This window comes from Rhinatrema bivittatum, chromosome 7 (genome assembly GCF_901001135.1).
Source record: "Rhinatrema bivittatum chromosome 7, aRhiBiv1.1, whole genome shotgun sequence".
NCBI classification, from domain to species: domain Eukaryota; kingdom Metazoa; phylum Chordata; class Amphibia; order Gymnophiona; family Rhinatrematidae; genus Rhinatrema; species Rhinatrema bivittatum.
In genome coordinates, this window is record NC_042621.1 from 51,919,151 (window position 1) to 51,941,999 (window position 22,849).

General features: G+C 48.7%; 1 protein-coding gene across 2 annotated transcripts; it reads left to right on the forward strand.

The window, feature by feature from the left end:
* The first annotated feature begins 15,056 nt into the window (after positions 1-15,056).
* On the forward strand, positions 15,057-21,995 carry LOC115095112. 2 transcript variants are annotated; one of them, XM_029608368.1, is made up of 2 exons: positions 15,057-19,211; positions 19,412-21,995. In XM_029608368.1, exon 1 carries the CDS (start codon positions 15,091-15,093, stop codon positions 18,637-18,639), a length of 3,549 nt encoding a protein of 1,182 aa, XP_029464228.1. In that variant the 5' UTR covers positions 15,057-15,090; the 3' UTR covers positions 18,640-19,211; positions 19,412-21,995. The 2 variants fall into 2 exon arrangements, with proteins under 2 accessions (XP_029464228.1, XP_029464227.1); XM_029608367.1 differs by having other exon boundaries at positions 15,057-18,916; positions 19,087-21,995.
* Positions 21,996-22,849: the final 854 nt, after the last annotated feature.

Below are 22,849 nucleotides of genomic sequence, written 5' to 3' on the forward strand. Positions count from 1 at the left end.
AGTTCTGGGCTAAGGCCAATGCACCAAAGCTCTTTCTAGAACCTATTTCTATGCTAGCCTCTACTCTGGCTTTTCCTCCTCCCAGTTCAAGTACCCCTGTTTATTGTAACTTTTCACTCTCTCCCTCTCTCCTAGCCTATTGTTCACGAAGTTGTTAATTTTAATGTTATTGCACCACTGTTTATTGTAAACCAATACGATATGATTGGTATCATGAGTGTCGGTATAAAAAAGACCTAAATAAATAAATAAATATAATCATGGGCCTTGAATCTGGCTAGTAGGGGTCACCCTTGAGCAATGGGTACAATTCCTGTCCCTCTGGGGGGAGAGAAGGGGGGGAATCTGTGAACATTGTTTCCACAAGAGCCCCTGACCCAGTCAACCTGGAGAATAAAGACCCATCTCAGGGCCTGAACCAGGAATGTGGCCATGTACAGCACTCCCACTGAGCTAGCGGGCTGCCCGGAACAGGCTGGTTTTAAACAATTGTTGTGGTCTTAAGAAAGATAAAATATAAGGGCCCAGCAGCTTCCAGCTGGTACTTTATCATTTGCCAAGCCAGCAAGGAGAGGGAAATTACATGGCCTGCCAGTCTCCTACTTGCTATACATTTAAATTTTGCAGGAAGGAGGGAAGCATTGTTGCTTTAAAAATGATTACTGCTGCAATCCTCTTTGAGAATCCAGAAGCAGGGTGAGTGATAAGGTTACTCCTTACTTATATAAAAAAAAAAAAGTTATAGGAGGTGAGGTGTCTTGGGGATAAATGAATAAGTGCTGGCACTCGAAACTGAGGTGACATCACTGAAGACCTTGAAAATAGGTCTGAGGGGCAATCTGCGCTTCATAGCTTTCCCTTGTACGTACCTGGATCAGTCCAGACTCCTGGGTTTATTCATCCTTGCCAGCAGATGGAGACAGAGAAAGTAAAACTGACACTGCTTTATATACACTGATGCCACCTGCAGTTCCTCAGTATTTCTCTGTCTCCAGCAGATGGTGGCTGATGCATAAACCTGCACTTTGGTCCAGTATTTTTTTCTTTTTGATTACTCTAAGCCTTCCTCCCAGGGATAGGGATCCCTCATGAGGAATCCCTACCCTGCTTGGTTGAGGCGGACGGGCTGGGGTTGGCAATGCTTTTGTACACCTGGTCAATGGGTTTAAGGCGGGGTGTCCAGATCCTTCCCCTTTCCAAGGTCACTTAGGTGGCTAGATTTGTTTTATTGGCTCACTTTTCCTCTCCTTTTATTAACTTGCTGAATTGAGCTAGACAGCTCTCTTCAGTATTAGGAGCAGGAAGTCAGTGTGAGGCTTTGGTTTTTCAGTGTATTTAAGTTTGTTTAAAAAACAAAAAAAACCTCAGTCTACGGAGAGGCAGGTAGGAGTAGCAAGGACGAGGACTCTCCATCCCCCCACCCCCTTTCATCGGCCAGTCTCTGTTTTTGTGCTTTTTCGTGCGGGTTTTTTCCTCCTGCTCCAGCGACGCATTGGTAAAGGGGGGTGGCCTGCTGCGTGTGTGGAGCGGCTCCCACTCTGCTGAATTGCCGCGGTTTATGTTCGGCCTGTACCTCGGGTGAAAAGGGACTCTCAAATCTCCCTCCCGCTGTCAAACAGAAAAATCACATCTGTACTGCCAGCTACAGATTGGAGCAGTGTAGCCCCAGTGCAGCCTCCCAATGCTATAATCGTGGGAACAGCAGCCATCTTGGATCCCCATCGGTCAGGCCTGCTCGTTCGGGGACCGCTGGCGGTTTCCCTCCTGCACTTTTCCCGGTTCTCCCGGGTCTTGTTGGGGGACAGGGGAATCATGAGGGCTATCGGGCAAAGTTCCATACCTGCGGTGAGGACAGCTTGAGACCCCAATTACACCCCTTCAGGCCGGCTCTGTTCACGCCCGACTTCATTCTTTTGATGCATAGAGCCTTTTTGGCCCAGCAGGAGGGATTTGGGTCCCACTGGGGCGGACAAGAACCTCCCGTGTTGTTTCCTGAGTCAGGATAGGGACCGGTTGGTCCAGGGCCATTGCAGCACACATCGACCGCCAGGGGCTGCATTTACCTAGTCTGGTGCCGGAGCGCAGGGCTAGGCAGCAGATTTGGACACAGGGGGGTGATGTCGACTCAGGGCCTGCAGCTGAGGGGGATGACCCCAAGATTCTCAGGTTCTGCAGGGAGGAACTGGCCCCTGCTCATTCCCCAAGTTTTGGAGGATCTGGGGCTCCAGCCTCCACTTGATGACCCTCGCAAAGATGGAGCGGATCCAGTCTTGGAGGGCATACGGAGCTCTCCTTCTGGGGTTTCCGTATCATGAGTCCATTAAAAAGATGGTGGACCAGGAGTGGGATAACCCGGATGCAGGATTGCGAGGTGGCAGGGCTGTGGCCAAGCTTTATACCTTGCGAGCACGAGCCTTGGAGCTTTTTGCACTCCCTAAGGTGGACGCTGTGGTCTCGGCCGTCACAAAGGCGACTTATCATCCTGGTTGCGAGGGCAGCGGTCTGAAGGGTGTTCAGGACCGCAAGCTGGAGGTCCATCTCAAACAGATTTTCAAGGTTTTGGCTTTGAATCGCTGTGCGGCTATCTGTTCCAGCTTCGTGCAGAGGGCATGCTTGTGCTGGGTGCAGCGTTTCCAGGAGACCCGGTGGTACACAAGTTGCTCAGGCGGACAGATTGGAAGCTGCAAGAACTTTTGTAGCGGATGCATTGTACAATGTGATTCAGATGTCTTCCCTCATTATGGGTGCTGCAGTTTCCGCAAGGCATCTTTTATGGCTCCGTAACTGGTCAGCGGATGTTTTGTCTAAGCTGGTGTCTCTGCTGTTCAATCCCAGCTGGTGTTTCTGCTGTTCAAAGGCAGACTTATTTGGTGAGGAGCTGGATCAGCTCGTGAAGCAATTAGGTGACACTAAGGTGCATAGATTGCCGGAGGACAAGCCTAAGGGCAGACAGAAATTTCCTCCACATTCGCGCTTTCGGGACAGTCAAAGGTCTCAGCAAGTGCAGGGCGCGTCAGCGTCACATAGGCCTTTTTCAGCTCACTGTCCGTCCTGGGGGCAGGCCTTTTTGAGGACGATGTCAGCCCTTCAGAATCCCCATCACTGGAGGATCCTCAAGTTCCAAATCGGCACAATGAAGTGAGGTCAGCCCACTCTGCAGTTCCTTTAAAGGCGGTCAGCTGGCTGGCTTCTATGAGGAGTGGGCCAGAATCACCCAGGATCAGTGGGTCCTCAGCGTCATAAGGGATGGTTACGCCTTAGAATTTGCTTGGCCCTTCCCTTGGCCCTTTTTTCATGATCTCCCCCCTGTGGCTCACTGCAGAAGCACCAGGCACTGCGGGAGATGGACAGGTTGCAGCGCTTGGGGGCCGGAGTTCCGGTGACTCCGGATGAACGCTGAACGGGTCGATATTCCATTTACTTTGTTGTCCCAAAGAAGGAGGGATCCTTTCGCCCCATTCTTGATTTGAAACGCGTGAATGCAGCATTGAAAGTCCCTCTATTTTGCATGGAAACGTTGCAATCTATGATAGCAGCCGTACGCACCCAGGAGTTCCTGGCGACGCTGGATTTGACGGAAACGCATCTTCACATTCCACTTCGGCAAGATCATCAACGCTACATGAGGTTCATGGTCTTAGGACAGCATTTCCAATTTCAGGCACTTCCGTTCAGCCTGGCCATGGCATCCCATACCTTCATCAAAGTCATGATAGTCCTAGCGGTGACGTTGCGGCATCAGGGAGTCCTTGTTCACCCTTATCTCGACGATTGCCTCATTCGGGCAAAGTCGGAGAGCAGTTGTTCCGCCGTACAGACAGTACTTCGGACTCTGCGGGCGCTAGGCTGGGTGGTGAACTTGACCAAGAGCCACTTAACCCCTCTCAAACTCTGGAGTATCTGGGGGCGCATTTCGACACAAGCTAAGGCAAGGTCTTTCTGATGCAGGAGAAGTGTGTACAAGTTACAGGCTCAGGTTCAGAGATTGTCACAGTTGCGTGTTCCCAGAGCTTGGGATTTGTTGCAGATCCTCGGTTTGACTTCCATGCTAGATTTGGTGCCTTGGGTCTTTGCTTATACGCGTCTGCTTCAGAGAGTTCTTCTCACTCAGTGGAGTCTGTTGTCTAGGAGTTTCACCAGCCTGTCATTCTCTTTTTCCTTCGGTGAGGGAAAGTCTGTCTTGGTGGCTGCAGACAACCCAGCCTCATGTGAGGGGTTGCATTGGAAGTCCCAGATTGGGTGATCCTGACTACCGATGCCAGTCTCTCTGAATGGGGCGCAGTATGCCAGATACAAGCGGCCCTGATCTAGCAATCGTTTGGAAGCCAGGCCGGTGCAGTTAGTTACTTGCTTTTCGACCTTTGGTTCAAGGGCGTTTGGTGCGAGTTCTTTTGGACAATGCGATGGCAGTAGCTTATATCAACAGACTGCACAAAGAGACATGCAGTAGCCCTGGAGGTACAGAAGATGATCCTTTGGGTGGAACAGAACCTGGTTCAAATAACGGCATCGCATATTGCTGGAATTGAAAATGTCCAAGCGGATTTTCTCAGTCGCACTATTCTCGATCCCAAAGAATGGGGGCTGCCTTCATGTCGATCTGATGATGATGTGCCACAATGCGAAGGCTCCTCGTTTTTTCAGCAGATGAAGGGAGTATGGCACTGAGGGCGTAGACGCTCTGGTGTTACCTTGACTGCAGGGAGGTCTTCTATGTTTCCCTCCCGGCTGCTGGTGGGAAAAGTCTTGCGGCGAACAGAGAGACATCCGGGGGAGGAGGTGCTAGTGGCCTCGCTGGCTGTGATTTGCAGATCTGATAAACCTCGAGGTAGAGGGTCCGTTGTGGCTCAGTCACCACCTACGGCAAGGTCCTGTGTTTTCCAACCAGGCAGATCACTTTTTTGTCTAGCGGCTTGGCTTTCAAGAGGAGGCGTTTGAGGGGTTACCAGGAGACGGTAATTACTACTCTTCTCCAGTTAAGACTGAAGTCCACCTCTTTATCTTACATCTGCATCTGGATAGTCTTTGAGTCCTGGGTTGTGGCTAAGGGCGTGTAGGCATTTCACGCTTCTCTGTCCTATGTCTTGTCTTTCCTTCAGGAAGGGTTAGTCAAGTACCTCACTTTCAACTCGCTTTGCGTCCAACTGGTGGCTTTGGCTTGTTTGAGAGGAAAGGTAGATGGTTACCACTTGTCTTCTCATCCTGAAGTGATCAGATTTATTAGAGGAGTCAAGAATTTGCACCCTCCTGAGAGGAGAGTTTGTCCTCCTTGGAACATATCTGTAGAGCCACCCTTAAGGATTTGACTCTAAAAGTTGTTTTCTTGGTAGCCATTTGCCATGTGAGGAGAATTTCGGAATTGCAAGCTCTCTCAGGTCGAGATCCATTCCTTCACATATCGGACATAGGTCTGTCTTTGCAGACAGTGCCATCCTTTCTCTCGAAAGTGGTATCAGCCTTCCATGTTAGTCAGTGGAGTTACTGGCCAGAGCTTCTGAAGCTAATGCTAGAGAGCTTAGGTTGCTGGATGGCCGTAGGGTATTGCTCCGCTATTTTAAAGTCACTAATTATTTTAGAACGTCTGATCATCTTTTTGTTTTGTGGAATGGTCCAAAGAAGGGTTCTCAGGCCTCTAAGACTACCATTGTGAGATGGCTTAAGGAGGCTATTGGAGCCACTTACATCCTTAAGGGTAAGTCAGTTCCAGAAGGCTTGATGGCCATTCCACTCGATCTCAGGTGACCTCTTGGAGAGAAGCTCGATTGGTTTCACCACAGGAAATTTGTAGAGTGGTGACTTGGAAGTCTCTGCCTACTTTTATGAGGCATTATCGGCTGGATGTGGGAGTCTCTTGGCGAGGGTGTTTTGTGAGGGGACCTTGCCAGCTCACACCCTGTGTAAGGGGCTTGGATACATCCCAGAAGTCTGGACTGATCTGGGTACATACAGGGAAAGGAAAATTTGGTTCCGAGCTGCTAACTTTCATTCCTGTAGTATTACGGATCAGTTCAGAACCTGCCTAGTTTAGGAGAGTGGTGAGTCGTCTGTTCATCTGTTGTATATTACAGATAAACTGATAAAATTTCTGCTATCTTAAAATGTTTTTGTGGTTTGTTGCATTTAGCTTGGGTACAGATTAATACTGAGGAACTGTAGGTGGCAGCAGTGTATATAAAGTAGTGTCAGTTTTACTTTCTCTGACTGCACCTGCTGCCATGGGTGAATAAACCCAGGAGCCTGGACTGAACCGTGGTACTACAGGAATAAAAATTTTCCTTTATGCTGTTGGAAACTTGGCTGCCACATTCACTTGCCCTAGGAACACAACACGGTGTACTTAGAATTGAACACACCCACAGATTATTGGCCAAGGCTTTGCAATGCAGCAAACCTCACTCTCTCCTTGCTAAATTTCTCAAGTTCACAACACAACTCAAGCAAGCCTATCACAAGCAGAGAAGGATAACAGGCAGGGGGCTCAGGTTTTCATTTTCCAAGACTACACAGTAGCAGTTTTAGCAAAGCTTTTCTGCCCTATGTGTGCACAACTAGCTGAGATCAACATCAAATTTGCCTGCAGTTGCAAGTGACATATGAAAAGAGATCCTTTGCCTGTGAATCTTTAAGCAGCAGATGCTTTCCTTCAAACTGTTGTACCTAAAACTGCAAGTAAAACAGTACATGGACAAGTTCACTTGCTATTTCAATGTGGTATCTATAAAGACTGATTTAGAAGGCTGTTTTGCCCCTTTACATAGGGGGGCAAGATGGCGGTGTGAGCCAGACTGGCTCAATCGCTCTGTTTCAACTTACTTTTTTTGCCTCCAAAATGCCATCCAAGCACAAAGGAAAGGTTTGAATCTACCCCCTCAGTTTCTCCCCTTCCATCTGGTCAGCGATTGATTACTAACCGCCTCTGGACCGGCTACCCGTAAGGCAGTGTTAAACCCTGCTGCAATAACTAGCCTTGATTGCCAATTCCCCACGTCAGATTGCGGCGCTGGGCTATGAGACTGCTCGGGGGGGTTGGGGGTCAGAGTGGAGCTCTGCCGATGGCACCCTTGCTTTGCCCGTCCTTGTCAGCAGGTATGGATATCTCTGAGGTGGCTGTGTGTCCTGCCACCTCCTCTCCAGCTGAGACAGAGAGAGCATGAGAGGGCTCCTGCAGAGTCAGCAAAAGGTGTGCCAGAGCTGGTTATCCATGGACCTTCGGCTGAGACTTTCCATCTTCCACCTAAGCCAGCTCTTGATGCCTTATGGGACCTTGATGCTGGGTTTGGCTGCTCTTTTGGCTGTAAGGTGAAGAATAAATACCTTAGTATGAAGGTAGACTCTATTGAGGTGAAGTGGGATGAGAAATATAGGGAATTACAGTGCCAGATAAGGGCCCTGGAGGCAGTTGTTTCTGAGACCCAATCCTGCAATGATAAATTGATTAAAGACTTTGGAAATTGCTCTAGGAGGCTGGAGTTTTTAGAGAACTATACTTGGCATATAAATCTCCAATTTTTGAATTTCCCAAAGGTTATAGGTGAAGACTCCTACTGAACGCTCAAAAACTATTTTCTAGAAATATTACAGTTCAAGGAAGGAAAACTTCCCTTTATAAATAAGTTATTTTTTGTACTAGCTTTGAATAAAGATAACATTTCAAGATCAAAGCCCTGAACCTATTGCTGATTTAACTCAATTCCTTGAGGATTCCAGAGATTTGGCCACTCGACTCTTGTTTCCTTTATTTTGGAACAAGAATTAAGCAAAGTAATGAAGAGATATTTTAAGAACATTGCTGTACCTTTTTATGGGCAGGTAATTCATATTTTTCCAGACTTTGCTCCACTTACCCAAGAACAAAGACATAATTTCCTTATTCTTTGACCTTAGACTACTTCATTAGGGTTTTCCTTTGTATTAAGGTATCCTTGCAATGTATAATCAGTTCCCAGACTGAATGCTTTATATCTTTTTTTTTCCCGAGCAACTTAAATCCTTCATTAACTCCAGAAGTCTATTGTCTTTCGCTCCTGGGAAATGTTTAGATTTAGATCCATGATATAAGGTAGCTGATTCCACCTTAAACATATTTCTTTGTAGTTTTGATTCCTATGTTTCTCCCATTATTATGCTACATCTACACTGAATTTCCTTTTGGGAAAATAACTTAATGGGATCCAATGTTCTTGTAAAAATATTTTGAGAAGTCATTTTGTTTTCTGAAGTAAGGTATTGTCTTGCTTGAATTGTTGAAATTAATAAAAATAAAATTATAAAAAAGAAGGCTGTTTAGCCATTATAAAGAGTAGTAGCACTATTGAATGTTTAAATCACCCAAATGTCCTTTGAAGAGCTGAGGTTGGGTCAGTTTGGATCACGAGTGTCATTGGTAAAGATGCCTGAGCAATCTAAAGACTAAAGGACAGACATGAAGAAAGGGTGCAGAGGATAACTTGCTGGTGCAGTAGTTACTACCATTGCTAGAAGACATGGCTATTACTACCCTTTACCAATAAGCCTCGATGCTTTTAATGCAACTGCAATATTGCTCCCCACTTAGATTTGGGGGGAAGAGGAATTGTATTCAAACAACCACCGAGGACCCTGACTTCTATGGTGTGGGGTACTGATACACAAGACAAGGGAAAAAAAGCACAGCACTGCTTCTTCAGCCAAGTCCTAAAGGAAATTAAGAAAGCATGCAGAGGATGGGACTGTCTCAAGGCAGTACTCCGGGGTAAACTCATAGCTAAAGGGGCCTTCTTTAAGAAACAAAAGCAGAAGGACAAAATGGAGACTATTCAGCAATTGCAAAGGCTGGAGCTTATACACTCCAGCACTGGGGATGCTCGCACCTTGAGGCAGATGGACCAACTGCGTATGCATTTGGTGGAAATAGAGGCGGCACAGGTAGCCTATCAATTAGAACGGGCAAAACAGCTTTTCTATAAAGGGGGGAATAAGGCGGGGAGAAATTTGGCACATAAGTTGAAGGCTAGACAAGCCCACCTTAATATAGTCAAGGTGAAAGATGAAAGGGGAGAAATTCTTACTTCCAACTCGGACATAAGGCAACGATTTACACGATTTTATTCAGAATTGTACGCCTCTAATTCTCATATTAGCCCGGAAGCAATAGATGACTATTTACAATCCATACCGCTTCCACAGGTATCGATGGACGACCAAAAATTCTTAACCCGTGATATCACGGCTGCAGAGGTTCTGTGGGCGATTCAATCCTTAAAAGTGGACAAGTCTCCAGGTTTGGACGGGTTTAATGCAGTTTTTTATAAAAAATGTGCTACCCTGTTGGTTCCCCCCCTGGTAAAATTATTTAACTCGCTGCAAGACCAGTGTTCCCTGTCTAGAGAGGCCAATTTGGCTGGAGTGACCCTGATAGGCAAGCCAGGGCGTGATCCCACGGTGTGTGGTTCTTACCGTCCCATCTCCTTGATAAATCTGGACATGAAACTCCTAGCGAAAATTCTGGCTCATCGGCTTAACACCTTTCTCCCTGCTTTGGTCCATTCCGAACAGTCTGGTTTTATTCCAGGGCGGATGGCTTCCGATAACGTACGTAAGGCCGTCGATGCTATGTGGTGGGCGAGATCCCAGAACATACCCATGACACTGTTAGCCATTGATGCCGAAAAGGCCTTTGATTTTGTACACTGGCCTTTCCTATTCCACACTTTGCGAAAGTTCAATTTAGGGGATAAATTTCTATGGTGGATTCGAAAATTGTATGAGGGGCCGACAGCCTGCTTAAAAATCAATGGAGGTTATTCCCCCCCATTTGCTGTTCAACAGGGGACCCGGCAGGGCTGCCCCCTATCTCCCCTCCTCTTTGCCCTTTTCTTGGAACCCTTTACGTTTCGGATCAGGAATAACAATAGCATATCGGGGGTACGGGTTGGTGAGTTCTCCTCCAAACTGTCCCTTTTTGCGGACGACTTACTGTTTACCCTTACAGACCCCATGACATCTCTACGGACCATTACCAAGGAACTTCAGGCTTTTAGTGCTGTTTCAGGTTTTTCCATTAATTGGGAAAAATCTGAACTTTTAAATATAACATTAGACCCAGGGATGGTGGCTCAGATTACGCAATGCTTTCCATTTCGATGGGCTAAGAAACAGTTAAAATACCTGGGGGTAAATCTAGGGTTGGGTACTGTCCTGTTTCAATCAAATTACCCGCCTTTAATGGCTAAAATATATAAAGATCTTGAGGAATGGGACAGTTATCATATATCCTGGTTGGGGAGACTGGCGGTCCTAAAAATGAATATTTTACCTAGACTGTTGTATTTGTTTCAAACCTTGCCTTTAGTAATCCCTCCTAAACTACTGGCCAAATGGCAAAAGCGGCTGAATAAATATCTCTGGAGGGGTAAGAAGTCCAGGATCGCCAAGGAGACTTTATATCTACCACGCTTACAGGGAGGTTTGGGAATGCCCAATCTCGCTAGGTATTTAGGGGCTGCTCAGCTTAAAGCAGCAGTTGACTGGCATAGTGCCCAGCGCTGTAAGCCTTGGGTGCAATTAGAGCAGGCGATACTAGGGACTCTGCCTATGGGTGCCTTACTGTGGCAAAAGCGGGCTTCCTGGTTGCCCGTGGTACACTTGCCTGAGTCAGTTGAGGCAACCCTTTCCATTTGGAATCAGTGGAAAAAAACCTTGGTGGGTGCGCAAACTTTTTTCCACAGTACATATTTATTTCATAATAAAGATTTTCGGCCAGCGGGGCACCCAAGGGCCTTTTCACATTGGATTACACAGGGTATAACCCAATTTGCACATATTTGGGCTCCAGGGGGGCTGATCCCATTTCCCTCTCTCAGAGACCGGTTCCAATTACCTATGGGGAATCAGTTTAAATACCTACAAGCCAGACATTACTTCCAAAGACACCAGGTAGAAGGTGAAATGACAAAGGGTATACCTTCCTTTGAAAATATGTGTCGCCATGCTGACAAGGTTGATAAACATATTTCCAACATCTATGGTTTATTAAGTGGTAGATTTAACATGTCGGCAACCCATATCAAAGCCTGGCAATCAGATTTACAATGTGAATGGACGGTTGAGGACTGGTTACGGGTGTTTCAGGGGTTGCGGAAAGGTTTAATATCAGCTAAGCATATCGAGAATGGATATAAACTGTTCTTCAGGTGGTACATTACACCTACTCATCTACAACATATTGTGCCGGGCTCTAATGGATTATGCTGGAAGCGATGCGGGGAAAAGGGGACCTTTTTCCATCTTTGGTGGGCGTGCCCCGAGATACACCAGCTGTTGTCCTTGGTTTCTGCATGGATTACAACAATCTTGAACATTAAGATTCAGTTGACCCCGTCGCAAGCGTTACTGAATGAAGACAGGAAAGATGGTTATAAATTTCATGACTACTTTATTAAATATGTGGTTACAGCAGCGAGATGTCTCATAGCACAATTTTGGAAGGACCCAAGGGTCCCAACATTACAGATGGTACAAGTTTCAGTCCGGAACATGCACAGCTTGGGGCGAATAACCGCTTACAAAAACAAGTCGCTACATACCTTTTATAAGACATGGGGATTATATGAACGATGGCAGCAAGTTTATTCTGGGTGAACGATGGCTTCACAGGCTTGGACAGTGTAAAACACATGGGCGTAGGGTCTGGTATAGCAAACTTGAGGGTCCCAGTGCGTTCTGGGACTTTGGAGGCCTGGTGGCCTAATTCTCTGACTGGAATGTCGAGATCAGCTTCTCTACTGTCAATTGTGCATTTTTCACCCTTTATCTTTGCATTGCTCTTTGTATTTTGAAAATGGTTGTACACCTCTATGGGGGGGGGGGGGGGGAGGGGAATCAGGGGTCTTATTCTTATAATGGCATTTACTGTTTCTATGGTATGTTCACAATACTTATGTGTGCTTTCTCATTGTTTTGATTCTAGAGGATTGTGTACAGGGTTTCCTATTATTGTAGGTGTTCTGAGCACTGCCTAGCACCAGATATCCAGCTGCGGCGTTGGCGGCTGGAAATTCCTGTTTACCTGAGCCAGCACTGATATGAGCCAGCACTGCCTAGCACCAGATATCCAGCTGCGGCGTTGGCTGGAAATTCCTGTTTACCTGAGCCAGCACTGAACTGTACTGCCATCTAAGCCAGCACTGAACTGTACTGCCATCTAGTGGGCCTTTTTAATCATGTACTGTATTAATAAGATGCTTGCAGTTGTATACTGCCTGCCTTAAGTTTCGTTTTTGTTACATTAGTTTCATTTCTGCTTTCTGACGTGTGATATACTCTGACTGTAAGCTACGCCTCTTTACCAGCATTACTGTATAAAAGTCAGCTCCCTAGGGGGAGTGGCATGCAGTTTTTCTGAGCACTAGCCAGGACTGCATCTTGCTAGCTAATAAAGTCTATCTTCTACGGACCGGTTATTTTCTGGGGTCTTTGTTCATACGGTAACAGTTGGCGAGCCAGCCAGGAGCTGAGTCCCTGGGGATAACGCTATATTTAGCCCCCCAAACGGTCCGGGAGATTTTGTGGCGGAGTGATCCCCCAGACTTACCTGGTGAGTGGCCACCGCTGAGTTCAGTGATCAGGTTTCTGTGGGGACCATTCCACGGAGATCCTCTGAGACCCTTGTGAGTGGTGGTCCGAGAAGACGACTTTCCTGACGACCTGGGAATCTGGAAGCCTGCAGGCGAGTATTGGGAATTTAGTCCGATCCCTTAACGGATCGAAGGGAGCCCTGATCAAGCTCCGCTGCATGGCCAAGTAGGAACGAGGTTCCGAACCCCCATAGCAGCTCTGGGAGGCACGGGTTTCCTGTTGTATGCAAGTGAGTGAATGGCCTCGCAGTTCTAAGCCGGGCGACCGCGCTTAGTCGGGGCGACTGTGATCCCACTGTGTCTGACGGACAAGGACCCCTTACCTGTCCGTCTTCCCTTTCCCCTCTCTGTCTGTCTTCTGTCCTGAGAGATACGATGGGCGGGAAGGAGTCCACTCCGTTAGACCTGATGGTGGAACACTTTAACGAAGTGTTCGACAAACAAATGTACGAAGTCAGGCATGATACAGCGATGTGCATATCAATGGCCCGGTCTGGGGCAGACCGTGGACTGGCCAGCAGAGGGAACTTTCGACTTCCAGACCGCTGCTAAAGTTCAGAATATTGTAATAATCGAAGGGAATCCGGGTTGCCCTGAGGATATACCCTACATAGATGCCTGGATCGCAGTCATTCTCGATCCCCCGTCGTGGGCTAAAACCTCGGTGGAGGGAGCTGCCCTAACTATGGTGGCTCACATAAAGAAGTCGAAAAACCGGAAGTTAAAAGACCGGAAGTTGGAAAACCGGATGAGGAGCGAACAGCCAGCCATCATGGCCGCCGTCGACGAGCAGACAGCAAACCGGAAGAGAAGCAGGAAGTCGGCCATCTTAACTACTGGAAAAGAATGTGAACGTGACTGCAGGAAGTCGGCCATCTTAACTACTGGAAAAGAATGTGAACGTGACTGCAGGAAGTCGGCCATCTTAACTACTGGAAAAGAATGTGACCAAGCCCTGCCGACAGCCCCTTGTCTATCTCCCGACAAGAAACCGGTCTGTGAAGGGGAAATGGAAGAACCCCCACCACCTCCATATGTCCCTCTGTATCCCCCTTTGTCCCTGCCAGTGCCCGTGGTTCAACCTCAATCCGCCCCGTCAACGAGCTCCGATAGAGAAGTCATCGGCCAGCAGGATTTGCCCCCCGGGACACTACCATCCCGAACTTCTTCTGAGGCAACCCCGTTACTTTCCTCACCAGTTTCTACGCACACCCGCAGTCATATTCAGTATCCTGACGTCTCGCCTGGACCCAGCCAATATAAGGGCCAGCCGTACCATGCATATGCGGTGAAGGAAATCCCACCCATTCACCAGATGCCGATTCGGCAAACTGCTACATTGGTTCCGAGGGTCCCTACCCAGGGGGACAACCGTGAACACCACACAGTCATTGGTTACACTTATATTCCGTTCTCCTCAGCTGACATGGTCAACTGGCAAACGCACGGACCAAAATATTCAGAAAAGCCGGAACAGATGATTGACTTCCTGGAAGGTATCTTCCTCGCACATAATCCGAACTGGTCGGATATTCGCCAACTCGCAGGTTTTCTCCTCACCACTGAGGAACGGAGACAAGTACAGGAGAATCTGGAAGCCGCTGCTCGAGGAACACTTCCCCGAGGACGAGACGAGGCAACCTGGTTAGAAGAACAGGTGCCAACGCGACCCCCTACCTGGGATCACAACACAGATAACGGAAGGGCATCCATCGCCCGTTACCAACGAGCCTTTCTGGACGCACTAAAAAGGGGAAAACGTAAAGTCGTGAACATGGGTAAGATCCAGGACGTGGTACAGAGAAGACAAGAAACTCCTGGTGAGTTCCTTGAACGCCTTATGGAATCATACAGGAAAAACAGTCCTTTTGACCCGGAAGTGCAGGCTAACCAGCCCATGATAGTGATGAGCTTTGTTAGTCAGTCATACCCTGATATCCGCCGGAAACTCCAGAAAACAGAAGGCTTCGAGGGAATGAACATCAGTCAACTGAAAGCAATAGCTGACAGGGTATTCGGGAATCGAGAGGAGGAAGAAAAGAAGGAAGATAAGCGGGAGACGGGGCGCCGAATGAAGGAAAGCGTCAGTCTCCTTGCTGCTGCGCTGGAAAGTACACAACTTGGTCAACGTGACCACCGACAACCACCCGGCAGGACCAGAGGAAGGGGCAGACCACCCAGGGGATCCAGGCCCCCCTTGGGGCAGAACCAATGTGCATACTGTAAGAAGGAAGGACACTGGAAGTCCGAATGTCCAGAGAAACAACCGCGAGGCGGAGATGAATATAGGTCACGGCAAGATAGGCAACGGAATACCGAATGGGAACTGAATTTGGATGAGATGCCCGGGGATGATGTGGGACGGGATTTATGACTAGAGCGAGAGAATACACTTCCCACTGACCCTTTGGTGGAAATCTGTGTGGGAAGCAGAAAATTCAAAGGATTACTGGATTCTGGAGCACAACGATCGGTAATGACTACAGCCATCACAACCCCCACATCCAGATGCATCTCTATTGTTGGAGCATCAGGAAAACCATTGGCAGCACCCATACTACAAAACCGACAAATCCGCATCGGGGGACAACTGGTGTCCCACCAATTCCTATACGTTCCAGGATGCCCAGTACCATTAATTGGGAGAGACCTTCTGTGTAAACTGCAGGCCACTCTGCAATTCGAGCCTTCTGGCAAGGTTACCGCTTCCTTTGCAAATACGCCTGTATCCTTAGTCTGTCCGATTCAAGAAGAATGGAGACTCCACCTCCCACTCGTCGCCGGGCCTGTAGATCACCGGTACGTAGAGGACGCACCCCGCAACAAGGAACGGAGAGAATTGATGAGTAGTGTACCTCAAGTCTGGGCCGAAAATAATCCCGGAGGTGTGGCCACTGATGCAGTCCCCTTGTGGATTGAAATGAAATCTGATGCCCAAATTGTCAATCAGCCTCAGTACCCCATTCCGTATTTGGCCAGACAAGCCATACAGACCCATCTAAAAAGGCTTCTCAAATTAGGCATTCTCAAACAGACCCGGTCAGCCTGGAACACACCTCTGTTGCCAGTCAAAAAGCCCGGTACCAGTGACTATCGGCCAGTGCAGGACTTAAGGAAGGTGAATAATCAGGTGGCGGATCTGGTAGCGCTGGTACCAAACCCGTATTCAATCCTGGCTCAAGTTTCCTCTAACTCCAAGTGGTACAGTGTCATTGATCTCAAAGATGCCTTTTTCTCAGTCCCCGTAGCGGAGACATGCCAGAAAATCTTTGCCTTCACCTGGGAGGATGCCCAGACCGGAGAAAAACATCAGTACACCTGGACTCGCTTACCCCAAGGGTTCAAGAATTCACCCACTCTGTTTGGAGAACAGCTGGCCAGAGATCTGAAGATGTACCAGGTCAATCATGGGTCCGTTGTGCAATATGTGGATGACCTTCTGATTTTCAGGGAAACATACCATGAATGTGCGGTATCGACCCTACACCTGCTAAAGACGCTTTACCTGAAGGGGTACCGTGCGAGTAAAAAGAAGGCGCAAATCTGTGAAGTGGAAGTCGAATATCTGGGATTCCGTCTCAGGGAAGGCACTCGCCGACTCGGAGTCTCCCGCACCAGTGCTATAAGAGATCAACCTGTACCCATCTGTAAAAAAGAACTCCGTGCATTTCTAGGAGCTGCGGGGTATTGCCGAATCTGGATTGCTAACTTCGCTCTCCTTGCACAGCCATTATATGACAAGTTGCGAGGCCCAGAGACCGAGTCCCAGCCTTTTGACTGGGAACCACAAGAACTAAAGCATCTTGATCAGATCAAGGAGGCCCTGTCCTCACCCCCTGCCTTGGGCCTACCTGATGTTACGAAATCATTCCACCTGTTCGTGGACGAGAAGAAGGGCCTGGCCCTTGGAGTACTGACGCAAATCTTCGGCTCATGGGAACGCCCTGTTGCATATCTGTCCAAAGGAATGGATAATGTTGCCAAGGGATGGCCCGGCTGTCTCCGAAGCATTGCTGCCGCATGCTTACTGATACCTGAAGCCGTCAAATTAACGTTCGGTCAGTCCTTGCAGGTAACCACCCCCCACACTATCAAGGGACTGCTTGAAACCCATGGGCCCAAGTGGATGACTAACTCACGACTTGTTAAGTATCAGGCTTTACTCTGTGAAACACCCGAAATTCAGATACAAGACAGTAGCAATCTGAACCCGGCCACACTCTTGCCGGCACCTGAACCTGTCATCCATGACTGTGGAGAAGTCATGGCTACCATCCACTCCAGCAGGCCTGACTTAAGGGACCAGCCCTGGCAAGGGGCCCTGACGTTATTCACCGACGGTAGCAGCCAGATAACTCATGGGATACGATCCGCTGGATATGCAATCGTATCCGAGGACGAAATCATCGAAGCCCAACCTCTACCTCCGGGGACATCTGCTCAAAAAGCTGAATTAATCGCCCTCACCCGAGCACTGCAGATAACTGAGGGAAAGACTGTTAATATCTATACAGACTCTAAATACGCCTTCCTCACAATCCAAGTCCATGGAGCCCTTTACAAAGAACGGGGATTTCTGACTGCGGAAGGCAAACAATTGGCAAATGCAGAAGAGGTACGCACGTTATTGGACGCAGTCTGGTTGCCCCGCAAAGTGGCTGTGATGCATTGCAAAGCGCATACCAGAAAGTCAGATCCTATAGCCCGAGGCAATCACAGAGCAGATGAGGCCGCAAAGAGGGCAGCTCAGGAACCGTTTCAGACGTCTCCGCTTGTCTGTCCACTACTCCAGTTCCCGACAGAAACTCCCATTTACGCATCTGATGAGACCAACTGGGCACAGAATGAAGGCCTTAATCAGCGAAACGGGTGGTGGCTCTTGCAGGATGGCCGAGTTTGGATACCAGAGAGCCTTGCATGGACAGTCGTAAAGGGAGCTCACGACCATACCCACCTCGGTCGTGACTCTCTCGCCAAACTGCTAGACAAAACCTACTATATCAATCGTATTACCTATTGGACCAAGCATGCTGCCAACAGATGTGTCACATGTGCTCGAAATAATCCCCGGTCCGGGCCGGGTCCGGCCCCAGGTCACATCCTACGGGGAACAAGCCCCTTCCAGATCTGCCAAATCGATTTCACTCACATGCCTCCGTCCAAAGGATACAAGACTATGCTAGTTACCGTCTGTACCTATACCGGCTGGGTTGAGGCTATCCCTACCCGAACAGAAACAGCCAAGGAAGTCACGGCTTTGCTCTTACACCTGATAATTCCTCGGTACGGTCTTCCCAGACAGATCAACTCAGATAATGGACCCGCCTTCACCAGCGAAGTCACCCAACAACTGAGCAAGGCCATAGGCCTCAATTGGCATCTGCACTGCACCTGGAGGCCACAAAGTAGTGGTTCTGTTGAACGGGCCAATAGATCCCTAAAAACTCAGCTAGCTAAACTATGTCAGGAAACCAAGTCCAAATGGCCTGATGCTCTGCCTCTGGCACTTCTACACATCAGGTGTACCCCCCGAAAATCCGGGCTTACCCCGTATGAAATGATGTATGCCCGGCCACCGCCCCTACCATCAATTCCTGATTCCCTGCACTTGCAAGGGGAGATTTCCCTGACTCGACAACTCAAGGGGCTTCACGAGACAGTCTCAGCTATCCGTACTCATGCCTGCGAAAATGAGCCCCTGATTCTGACCACCCCGACTCATAAGTTCCAGGTCGATGACTCTGTCTGGGTAAAGGAGTGGGACGACTCTGACTGTCTTCAGCCCCACTGGAGAGGGCCCTTCACTATACTACTGACCACCCCTACCGCTGTAAAAGTAACTGGCAACCCTTCTTGGATCCACTGGACCCGCGTTAAGCCTGCCTCCCCAGCCTCGCAGTGGCAAGTCACCTGCAACAGGGACTTGAAAATGACCATTCGTCGAAATCCGCGGAAACCCTCTGATCCCGCGGATACCTTCTCCACTGCCATCTGTGCCTTGTTTGGGAGGGGGGAACCCACTTAAGGGTTGTCATACCTCGGTTCAGAGCAGATACTGTTTTCACACCTGTCCTCTCTTTATCTCTCACAATACAGGCGCATCCATTACGCATGCAGAACTTATCTGAAATCCCTTGGAAGTGGGGTGTTTGTGCTCTCGTCTTCGCCTGTTTAACAGTCATCTGCCCATCTGATCAACCCTGGAAATGGTGTATTTGCGCACTATTCATCCTCATCTCAGCTCTTCTGTATCTTGTCTTGAACATCTTCCGCCCGATGGGTACCACCTCCTGACTTTCATGGTACGCCTAGCTCACGTTCCGGTGCAGACCTGGTCTGGCAACTTCGACTGGACTTCACCCTTTTCCTCTTGGTTCTCCTCCATTCCGGGTATCAAGGACTTACTGGTCCCTCTACTTTTGTTCTTCGCCTCCTGTATTATTATTCCTATTTGTCTCCCTCTATTTCTCAGACACCTCCGTTCCATGATGGAATCGATCGCTGACAGGAGGGCTGCAGCTCATATCATGATGCTCAACAGTTACACTGCGATTCCTACCGACGAGCCCCCAGGATCCGAGCCCCCAGATTCCGACTGTGAGGACACTGATACATCTCCCTGATTACGTTCATTACTTAGGACGGACCACTGTGCCATCATGGTTAAGCCCGGCTACAAAGGGGGGGGGCTCCTCTAGGGACCCCTCGTCTCAAACCGGTGAAGCAACCTACGGCCTGATGGCACCTTAGGGTCCGACTATCTGCCTTGTTCTAACTTGTCTACGCTTGCCTTACAGATTCTACCTCGTGTATTGATACTTACGCCTTCTCTGCGAAGTTGAAGTATCAAAGGGGGGATTGTAGGTGTTCTGAGCACTGCCTAGCACCAGATATCCAGCTGCGGCGTTGGCGGCTGGAAATTCCTGTTTACCTGAGCCAGCACTGATATGAGCCAGCACTGCCTAGCACCAGATATCCAGCTGCGGCGTTGGCTGGAAATTCCTGTTTACCTGAGCCAGCACTGAACTGTACTGCCATCTAAGCCAGCACTGAACTGTACTGCCATCTAGTGGGCCTTTTTAATCATGTACTGTATTAATAAGATGCTTGCAGCTGTATACTGCCTGCCTTAAGTTTCGTTTTTGTTACATTAGTTTCATTTCTGCTTTCTGACGTGTGATATACTCTGACTGTAAGCTACGCCTCTTTACCAGCATTACTGTATAAAAGTCAGCTCCCTAGGGGGAGTGGCATGCAGTTTTTCTGAGCACTAGCCAGGACTGCATCTTGCTAGCTAATAAAGTCTATCTTCTACGGACCGGTTATTTTCTGGGGTCTTTGTTCATACGGTAACATTATTGCCAATAAAAGATTTAAATATAAAAAATAAAAAAAAAGAAAGCATGCCGAGTGGTAACCTGCTGGTGCAGCAGTTCCTTCCCTTAGCAGAATGCTGGAGATTACTGTACTTAACCAATAAGCCTTGATGCTTTTAATGTAACTGCAACATTTTGCTCCCTGCTTTAGACAGACAACGGGAGGAAAGGGGAATTGGATTTAAACAACCAAGGGGGCCCAGTCATCATGGTCTGGGGCAGCGGTTCTCAACCAGTGTGTCACCACACTTCTCTGTCCCCCACTGACCCAGCTGCTCCCCCTACCCTAGTGAAATGGGTCCTCCACCGGGCTTAAAAGGCTGATAGGCCGGGTGGAACGCAGTAGGACAGCTGGAGTCAGCGGCACCTGCATGCTCTCTTCTCCCCCTCCCCCCCCGTCATGGCCCGGAAAAGGAAGTGGTGAGCAGGAGGTGCATGTGCTGGAAGAAGAGGCCAAAGCTATTGTCATGTCGGCCATCCTTGTCCAAACAGTAGTGAGCAGTGAACTTGTAGAGAGAATATCCACCTCGCTGACGTGTAGATTTCAGCAACAGAAACTGCTTACAAGTGAGCTGTGGAAGCTGCCATGGCTCTCACAGATGAGCCTTATCACAGCCTCCAAGCTGAAGGCTCACCGGCGCAGAGCAGAAGAAAATACAATCTGCCAGCCAGTTTGACAGCATTTGCTTGGTCACCGCAATTCCCAATCTATTCTTATCGAAAGAGATGAAGAGTTGCATGGACTGCCAGTGTGCTGCTGTGTGCTCGATAGAAAGCTAAGGCCCTCTTGCAATCCAAACTGTGCAGAGCCTGTTCGCCCTGGTGTGAATGAGGCCTTGGAAAGAAGGATTGACAGATGAAAATCAGTCACCACCTTAGGCAGGAACTTAGAGTGGTCCTGCATACTCGCTCCATCGTGAAAGAATTTTGTGTAGGGTGGATAAGTCACCAACTCCAGAAGCTCACTAACGCTGTGTGCCAAAGTGATTGCAACCAGGAAAAGAACTTTCCAGGTCAGGTACCTCAGATCGCAGGAGCACAGAGGCTCGAAAGCATTTCGCATGAGCCGAGCCAATACAACGTTGAGGTCCCACGACAATGGGAGGCTGCAAGGGAGGCTTCAGCTGAAGAAAATCCCGCATAAACCGCCTCACTACAGGCTGCACAGAGATGGGCGTACTGCTAACTCCCTGGTGATAAGCACTGATGGCACTCAGAATTGGTCTTGAAGTCAGCCTCCTAAAGGTGCCACAAATAATCGAGCAACTTTGGAGTAGAACAGGCAAATGGATCCAAGCTGTGACCTGCATACCAGACTGAAAACCTCCGTCACTTCAGACTGTAAGACTTTCTGGTGGAAGGCATTCAGGAAGCTACCAGTAGCTGAGACACATCATCAGAGGCGCCTAGGGGCCCGCAGACAAAAGTTTTCCGTGCCGGACTCCATCTGATGATGTCACCCACAGGCGAGGACCTCCAGCCTGCTTGTCCTAGGAGAATTTGATTTTGTAATACAGGTATCCTTTATGTGTTTATCTTCTACTAGATATTTGATATTTTTTTAAAAATATCACATGATGTGAGATATCCTCTTATGTACAGCACCTTTCTTCCCCTACAGCTCTGCTTTGTTTCATGTCAGGAATCGCTCACTCTCTTTTAGGAAACCGCTAAGGTCATTTTGAGGGGAGATGTGTTATACCATTACAAAGAAAAAGGCCCTGATGGGTGAGACAATATGCAATGACAGTTAAGTTTGGCAAAAAAAAGAAAAAGGCATTTGAAATGAGATCCACTGTTGCTAAGGATACATTTGTAGCAGCCCAATACTCTTGCAAAGGGTAAAGAAAGGTCTACTGTACTACAAATGTAAATAAATATTTCCATTTCAGCAATAAATCAGGGAGCATGCTAGCTAATCTGACTAAAAGCTGGACAGAGCCAACATTTCTCTACACCAGAGCTTTCCAAAGTGTGTGTCGCAACACTTTGGTGTGTCGCCTGAGGTGTGCCGGTGTGTCGCGCAAGCCCGGTGCACGTGACACACCGGCAAGTGGGAGCCAATGCGGCCGCCGGTGGAGCTCATCCCACTGGCGGCTGAGCAGCGAAGAATTGTTGTGTTGTGTGCCGCAGACACACAGCTGGAAGATCGGTAAGGCCGTGGTGAGTTCACGTCACCACGGCCCGAAGAAAAAGGGCATGTCTAAACGTGCAGGTGCTCTGCCTCCTTCCTGCCCACGCGGCCCCGGAAGAAAAATGTTGCCGGAGCCGCATGGGCAGGAAGGAGATGAAGCAGCCGCGTGCAGAAGAGGAGCCGCGTTGTTGCAGCGGGCGAGAAGAGGCCCGGTAGCAGGGCCCCCACCGTGGATCGGATCAGCCCGAGAAGATCAGGGCCGCTACAGAGCTGATCCTGCAGCGACCCGTGAAGAGGAGGCCCAGAGGTAAGAGAGAGGCTGAGGGCCCGTAGAGTGCGTGTATTAGCTGAGTTGAGAGATTGGGTGCCTGTATGAGCTGAGCTGAGTTGAGAGATTGGGTGCCTGTATGAGCTGAGTTGAGAGATTGTGTGCGTGTATGAGATGAGTTGAGAGATTGGGTGCCTGTGTGAGTTGAGAGATTGGGTGTGGGAGTGAGGATCTCAATGTTTGCAGAGACAGCATGTGAGAGCCTGTGTGTGTGTGAGAGAGAGACAGCATGTGACAGTGAGAGCCTGTGCATGAGCAAGACAGCATGTGGGAGTGAGAGAGAGCCTGGGTGTGTGAGTCAGACAGCAAGTGCAAGAGAGAGACTGTGTATGAATGATTGTATGAGAGAGAGAGCATGTGAGAGTGAGAGCCTGTGTGTGTGTGTGTGAGAGAGAGA

Bases quoted from the DNA above. Each gene is read 5' to 3' on its own strand.
- LOC115095112 (XM_029608368.1), top strand. From the start codon at position 15,091: ATGACTACAGCCATCACAACCCCCACATCCAGATGCATCTCTATTGTT.